The following is an 8,157-nucleotide window of genomic DNA, read 5'->3' on the forward strand; positions in this document are numbered from 1 at the left end:
ACACACCAATTAATCTAAATTAACATAATTACAGTCCCAAAATATATGGTTAAGATTTAAAGTCCCTGTCTTACAACGTTACATGATACAATTGCATGGAAACATATACCATAATTCCATTAGTTTCATTTACATAAAATAAAAGATAAGTTCGTTCTTAAGTTACAAGGCCATGAATACTAACTTAGTTACATCCCCACAACTATGAATATACATAAACAAAATAGCAAACAACCTTCTAACAACTTTCAAGCTTGAGGTGGATTGTCGTCCACCGGTTCATTTCCAAGACCTGAAAAAAATAATATAAATAGTAGGGTGAGCATAAAGCTCAGTAGGTGACACTTAAGACACAATTCTTGTGTCCTTATGAATCCAAACAAAGCATAGGCCAATGGGAAATAGGGATCATGCAATATAGGGAAGTAAAACAATATGCACGTCAATTCCAATTATAAACCACGCAGTGCAATGAAATGCAATGCATGCTAATGTCACTCCCCATTTTCATTCACAAAACCATCACTTTCAAATGTTAATACAGCCCGCCCTTTGGTAACCCCGCCACGACACGAGAGGAGGATTGGCTATCGTCCCTAGACCTTTGGTAACCCCGCAGCGTCATCGAGGGGCCCGAATAGCTCAACCACCCTAGGGCGACTCCCTAGTCCCCTCTAGGCTATATTAACCTCCGGCCCCGTTGGTAACCCCGCAGCGACCGGGTTTATCAAAACTATTTGACAAAACTCTTCTCCCAAAATTTCCCCCATTTTCATTTCAAGACAAATTCTCCCATTTCATGCATCCCAATGACATGTGCATGGATGTACATATAATCTCAATATTATGACAATGGGAAATTTGGCACAATCTAAATAAAATGTTCTCATTTGTCATTTTCAGCATGTTAACACATAGTGGGCATGATAAAGCAACATCTAAACATATTTTACACATGAAACAAGTCATAATCAAGCTCTTGAAAATTCTCTAGACATCATTCATACAATCATAGATACAATTAACTCCCAATTAAACATGTTTGACACAACAAGGAGGTGTAATTCACAATAGAACAAGAAAGGAGTAGATTAAGATGCCCCTACCTCAAAATGAGCAAAATCCCTAGAAATGGGTTCTTAAATTCGAGCTCCCAAAGAGGACCAAAAGCTGGAATTTCTGGTACTAGCACGTAGAGCTCGTCGTGCTCGTCGTTTTGCCTCAAACGGCTCTCAAATCTACCAAGGATTGAGAGAGCAATCAAGGATTGGAGTTGAAAAAGAAAAAAGAAAAGGAAAAGACAGAAGCAGCGAGAGAGAGAGACTTAAGCTGTCCGAGAGAGAAAGCAAATTGGAAACTAAATGGGTCTGTAATGACCCTTATATCACAGGTGGGCCCCACAGTGGAAAAAGTCATTGTTTACTAATTATATATATAGATAAAGTTAAAAACTTTAGAATGATACGCCTAAATGAAACATAAATTGGGTAAACTAGTACGTAAATACAGAGGAAAAATTAATATGAAAACAAATAATAACAAATGATTACAGATTCGTGTTGACAAATTCATCTCCGGCAGCAGAGCAACTCCCTTCATGATTTTGTAAGCATATGACCATGTTAGCTTCAAGAAAATAAATGAAAATTTCTTTAGTTATATGGAAAAGTATAGTTAAATTTGAAATAAACGGAACAACAATGGTTTCATAATTTATATCGTAAATGTTTAATTAGGCAAATATTAAGTGACAACTAATAATAATGTGAATTGCTGGTCTTTCGAGATCAACTGATAGTTAATGGAAATAAGATTATCAACTATGTTAAAATAACACTGAAAACAATAATGGAGGAGTTACATTAATACTTATATATGAATATATATATATATATATGATGCCATGTGAATAGACCAAGGTTGCGGCCCCAGAAGGAGCGAAACTGTGAAATAGGATTTATGTACGTCACACATAATGAGAAAAGGTTTTATGGAGTTGAAAATTATGGAGGGTAAATTTGACAAATTAATAATCAATCTGAATTACATGGTTTAATTATGGTAAGGGAAAAAATGGGGAAAAACATAAAGATCATACTTATACACTAAAGAAGAAAATCGAGTTTGAAAGAATAATGACATATAAAAGGTAAAATTGGTAATAGAGGATCCACTTTTGCTTCTATATAGTCCCTAAGCATACAGAATTTCAAGATGCATGTGATAGATAAAAATCAGTCCGTATATAACGATAATAAACTATTTTTATCTTATGAGGCAGTAAAGTGCAGAAAAGCTAAAGAACCAATTTAAACATTAATGATGACCGGTTAAATGTTGTGAAAGACAAAGATCTTACATGATTTGATGTCTCTGTGGGTGATGTTTTTTTTTCTGGTGGAGAAATTTTACACCCGTCAGCTAAATCACAGACGATTTAAGCATGTTAGTTCACCTTAACCAAAAAAAAATGTGTATATATATATATATATATATATCTTCAACCTGGGCATATAAGCAACCTGTAGTAGACTCATATAACATGCAGCAAAAAGATTATTTCTGAGTGTTGGTATATAGTGTTGGTATGTAGTATTTTTATAAATTAAAATCAAGCTTATGTTAGCTCAATAAATAGTATTTTTTATGGTTGAAATAGACTAAAGAACTGCTAGAGAGATGCAAGAGAAGAAAATTTAGTAGAAAGCAACAGGGCCTAAAATTAAGTTTGTTGTGGGAAATTAAAAGGTTATGCAAAAGCACCAGTTTTTGAATAATTACATCATCACTAGACATCTTTAGAGATGCACTAAAAATATTTCTAATTTTACATTGGGTAGACCTTACTTTAAAAACCTTCATCGATGAAATGCATACTACTGGTTCACTGATCAAACTCAGCATATGCCTAGGGCTACCTAAACCTCTTTTTTTTACACTAACCTTTACTATTGTTCTTCTGAATACGTAGTTCAGCATACCCCAATCTAATCAAGATTTCAAATTTTGGCGTCATAGAGAAAACTACATCTCACAAAACCAAATGTGAATGTGCACTCAAATGCACAGGCATCATGAAGAAACTGCTCGAAAAGATATTTGGCATTAGCTAGAAACACCATGCTTTGTTGGGTCAAATAAATTTCAGGAACACTAAAATTGTGAAGCAAAAAAGAACAATCATGAGGTCGCTAACTCGCTATGCCCTCAGCCATCAGATTGAGAGGCTAGTTAGGGCAACCAACTCGATCCAGTGGGTGAGAAAACAATTGTGATAGACTTGATTGTCGTCTCCCCCTCCCCCAAAATAATAATAATATATAAAATAAGAAAATAAACTGTATGTGAGAATTTCCATCCATACAGCCCAAATCTTTTAGAAAGCACACATATACATAAAATATATCATAATCTATCGTTCAATAAAATACAAGGAGGGTTCCACAAAGATCTCATAGGATTCGTCTGACAATGATGTCGACATTTCAACAAATCAAAATATATAAATGAACCTTGCTAAAGTCATGAAAAAGATAACATAACTACATAATTTATATAGTAATTGATTAAGATATATGACAATTTTCTACTTTGATACAACAGAATTATTTTTTGTTTTGTATAACAAAATTGCATTTTTATAGCCATCCCTCCCACCCATATTTTAATATAAAAAAATTCAGATTTTTATGTAGAAAAACAATGTTTATTTAATCAACTTCTTCATTGAAATCTGAAAGGAAATTTACAATTGGAAGTCCCTTTAATTTAAAAGTGGTTTTACATAATGACATCCAAACAACTTTTTATCCTAATTTTCTGCAATATAGAATTTTTAAAAAATAAAAAAATAGGCTCAAAAGACAACTGGTACTTCATTGAAATATTCTCCATCAGAAGGCAAGGAAAATATCCTAACCTTGCCTCATCTAAGTGGGATATAACCATGTTACAGTAAGAAGTGCTGTTAAATTATCCATGGAAGTTTGACAAACTACATGGCAAATGAGAGCTATAAAAGGTTTACTTTAGTAGGTTCTCAACTAGGAAAAGATGAGCCTAAAAAATGAGGAAGCCCTGCTACCACTAAATTGGCAGACCAATGTTATCATTGAAGAAAACATACGAGCACCTAGCCATGCAGAATCACCAAGCTGATTGACTCATTTTGATGCTATCAAACAAAAAAAGAATGAAAGAAAAAGCTAATTTGATCAGGGGAATTAGTGGTGTATGAAATGATACCAGCTGAAATAGAATTTTTTTCATCATTTCCCTCCCAGGTTCCGTTTCCTTCAGCCATTTCCACCAACTTGAGGGCTTCCAGGCCGTCTCACCTGTCTCTGTCTCATACATGAGTTGATATAGTGTCATTCCCCCATATAAAGACACTATATATAACTCATCGGAATGAGTAAAACTTTCCACAAAACGAATTATGCGCTCTCGGCCTTCCTGCGAAGGCTCCAAGAGTAGCTCACCAAAATACTTCTCTCGGAGCCCACTCAATCTGAAACTCGAATAGCCAATGACCTGTTTCTGAGAGAAAGACAAAAAAAAAAAAAAAAATGAGTGAATTATAGCACAAAGACAATGAAAAAAAAAAAGAGAGTAATTTACTTTAGTTTTCTTCATCACAAAATTATCTGCTCCACCATTACGGAGCCTAACCATCCATGATTCTCCAAAAAAGCCACTGCCTAATTTCTTAATAAAAATATACCTGAAAATAGATAAATTAAAATGATAAGATCACAAAAATAATATTTGTACAAGGTTTTTTTTAAACATAATGCTAATTATTCTACAATTATGAATAATATACAAGTTTGATGTTTTGTGCATATATTATTTAGAGTAATCATCAATTTGGAACCTAGTAATTATTTTTTGGGTAAATTAGAATTTTATTTAGCAACACCACGTTGGAGGCCAAGGAAGCTAGAGTACAAACAATAGCAACCTAACAAGCAACTAAAATGGAAACAAGTTGAAAAGTAAATCAGTTCAGCAATAATGTACAGCACTAAAACAAAAACAAACTAAAGAACAAAATAGCAACACCATCTAGGCTAGCTCTAAGAACTTCAACAGCCTGAAACTAGCAAAACCAGCAGCCAAAACAGAACTTCCTGCACTTTTCAAACACAAGGAGAACCTATTCAGAAGGAAACTCAGTATGAACAAATTCAGTTTATAACAAAGCAGCCACCCTGAATGTTTGACTTCCCCATTGAATATAATGATAAGGAAAAGGAGTCATATTTAACATAAATGTCATGGCCAAGCAGAGCATGATTTTACATTTAGTTTGGAAAAGCAATGTTTATGAAAAAATCATCATGAATAGATTACCATGCTAAAGAAATGTCTAATTGATACGCAACGAAAGTGGAACTCACTTATTGAGTCGAGAAATAGCCTCATTGTTTCTTGTGGTTTTGGGCACCAGCTAAAATACATTACACGGAGAAATAAGAATACAAAATAAGAACATAATTCCATTGGAAAAAAAAAAGAGAGAAGAAGAAGAAGATACATTTGATTAAAAAAATTATAAACAGGACAAAAGAATAAAAGAAAAGAAAATTGCAGGGAGATGCAATACATTCAAATTATTATCAACAGGGAACCATGGACACTGGTTATGAATTTTAATATTGTTCTAGGTGTGAAAGACTACAAAGCAAGACTAGTGACAAATCCACTGTAGACAAAATCAAAAGGAGCACAATTGTGTCAGACCTGAATGTCAATGGATTTATAGTCTGGATTAGCAAGAGAAAAGTTGGACATATTGTACCTTACTGAAAAAAAAATAAAAAATAAAAATAAAAGAAAGAGGTTGGGCATATTGATTCAGCAAGCTGGACAGAGTGATTGAATAATAGATCTTTATTAGTCATCAAGGTAATAATAATAAATTAATAGTAGACCTTTATTCGGGAGTTCGAGGAAGCTGAGGCCTGTTTTCTGGCCCCATGCATAGATAAAACTGTTCCTCAATTGTTATCGGAATAATTAACCAGGGGAGAATTAATTAGAGGAGAATACTATCCGTTTTTAGCTTTTCAACTTTCATAGGGATAACCATTTCTTTACATTGGAAAAAGAATGGCCAAATCCAGTTAGCGGTAGCCCAATTCTTAGACTATGTTTTAAGTTTAGAAAGATGAAAGCTGAAATTAAAGAATTGACCAATGAGCAGTTTCATACTATTAGTCAATAGTCACTTGGAACCCGAAGCAAAATTTGGGATGAAGCATTGAAGAAAGATTTACAAGATTTACCTTAGGAAATTCAAATTAAGGAGAAGAAAAGAGATGTTGCTATGCATAAACTGTATCGCTAAAGAAAGTGTTTGTAAGCAGAAATCAGGGTAAAGTTGCAGGAAGTATGAGAGATTCAGACAGATAATGAAAACAAATGACATGAGAATCAAATAAGGCAATTTTATAGCCAACTTGAAGTGCAATGTTTTCTGCAGTTAATGATAAGGCACCAAGGCCAGATGGTCATACTGCATATTGTGTAGAAAAGTATGGTCAATAATGGGCAATGATATACGTAATTAGGTGTGACCTTACCTGTATTTTCATGAAGCTCTTTAGACCTGATCAAATTTAAACAAACAAATCAATGAAATACACAAATATGAGTATGTGTATATATAAATATATATCATAACTGGACCTGAACAGAAGTTCGCCTATTCATAGCCTCCGACGGCTGGCCCCAGCAAGGGCGACTCTAAGGACTCATACAATGTGTACATTTTGGGGCCAAAATGAATCCAAAAGAATTGATATTTATATTTGTATATATGACCATGTTACTATATGTGTATATTATGTATACGTGTATAAATATGTGCAAATACAGGTTTGTGGAGCACAAATCTCAAAATCAATGTGTGTACATATACATGCATATGTGCAAATACAAATACGTATGTATATATCAATATGTATTATGTATATGTGTATAAATATGTGCGTGTACATATACATGCATATGTGCAAATACAAATACATATGTATATATCAATATATATGTGTATAAATATGTGCAAATACAGGTGTGTGAAGCACAAACCTGCACTTCCGATCGCCAGCTCCGGCGGAGGTGCCGCCACAGTGGAGGCTGACATCAATGCCAGAAATACTAAAACCAGAGCCATCCTAAAATCGAAGTGATTTTATTCAACGTCTTGCAAGGAAGAGATTAAAAGAACTAAAAACTTAAAGTGATGAAGACGGTAAAAATTGTTCACGGATTATTAATTCTTTTTCCAAGTCTTCAATTTCCATCAAATATACAAAGTATAAGAGAGAGAACCTGTTGATTGCTGAAGGACTGTAGGCTCACGAACAGTACAGAACGAAGCAGAAACAGAGAGAGATATAGAGAGAGAAAGAGTTGAACTGAACGAACTAGAGAGAGAGAAAGAGAGAGAGAGAGAGAGAGAGTGGATCGGAACGAGGAATGACCCTTTACATTTTGGGTGTTCGAAGAAGTTGTTACGAATTGGCGCCATTTTAAAAATCTGGGAGCGGTTTGATCTTTTTTCTTCTCGATCGAACGACTGATCGGTGGTGTGAGCGCCTCGCTCTGCCCATGGAGCTCCCAAAGTGGGTTATCGCAGAGGGGAGTAAGTCGGTTCTCCCAAAGCTAGCGTTTTAAATGATGTTAGAGATAATATATCAACTACACTCTTAATTGGGCCGATAAGTTGCGATGGTCTAGGGCTTTCCCTCTCTAGTTGGCCTGGTCTCTTAATTGGGCCGAAAATAAATCAACACTCATTATTTTTATTGTTGATAAAAATATTATATTATCGGTATTTATTTTTATTGTTGATAAAAATACTATATTATCGGTATTTATTTTTATTGTTAATAAAAATATTATATTATTGGTATTCCAAAATACCGAATAATTTTCTTGTGATTGGAATTTTTTTTTTAAAATTTTCGGAACGTATCTTGTGATTGGAATTTGCCAAGACAGTTGTGACGATGAGCATAAATATGTGGCGGCTTGTGATTTGAATTTATATAAAAGATATTAAGGTTCTTTTGCCATAATTTATTTCATTTTACTTTTTTGATAAATTTGTAACAATTTGATAAAAATAAAATTTAAAAAACACCTTAA

At 33.8% G+C, this 8,157-nt stretch overlaps 1 protein-coding gene across 2 annotated transcripts; it reads right to left on the bottom strand.

Annotated features, from left to right (window-relative positions):
* Positions 1–3,132: 3,132 nt before the first annotated feature.
* LOC132279903 (uncharacterized) lies at positions 3,133–7,656 on the bottom strand. Of its 2 annotated transcripts, XM_059781963.1 has the most exons (6): positions 7,339–7,656; positions 7,096–7,181; positions 6,588–6,613; positions 5,403–5,452; positions 4,621–4,723; positions 3,133–4,539 (listed from the first exon to the last, which is right to left on the bottom strand). In XM_059781963.1, the coding sequence occupies exons 2-6, from the start codon at positions 7,178–7,180 to the stop codon at positions 4,147–4,149; spliced, it is 657 nt and encodes a 218-aa protein (XP_059637946.1). In that variant the 5' UTR covers position 7,181; positions 7,339–7,656; the 3' UTR covers positions 3,133–4,146. The 2 variants fall into 2 exon arrangements, with proteins under 2 accessions (XP_059637946.1, XP_059637945.1); XM_059781962.1 differs by having other exon boundaries at positions 3,133–4,723.
* Between the last annotated feature and the right edge of the window lie 501 nt (positions 7,657–8,157).

This window comes from Cornus florida, unplaced genomic scaffold (genome assembly GCF_030987335.1).
Source record: "Cornus florida cultivar Cherokee Brave unplaced genomic scaffold, ASM3098733v1 CherokeeBrave_3.0.0_Hap2_Chr10, whole genome shotgun sequence".
In the NCBI taxonomy this organism is placed as follows: Eukaryota; Viridiplantae; Streptophyta; class Magnoliopsida; order Cornales; family Cornaceae; genus Cornus; species Cornus florida.

Coding starts and splice junctions, on each gene's coding strand:
- LOC132279903 (XM_059781962.1), bottom strand. CDS start 7,180: ATGGCTCTGGTTTTAGTATTTCTGGCATTGATGTCAGCCTCCACTGTG. Junction 5,453..6,587: donor AGAGCTTCATGAAAATACAG/GTAAGGTCACAC, acceptor AATGTATTTTAG/CTGGTGCCCAAAACCACAAG. Junction 4,724..5,402: donor GCTATTTCTCGACTCAATAA/GTGAGTTCCACT, acceptor ATCTATTTTCAG/GTATATTTTTATTAAGAAAT.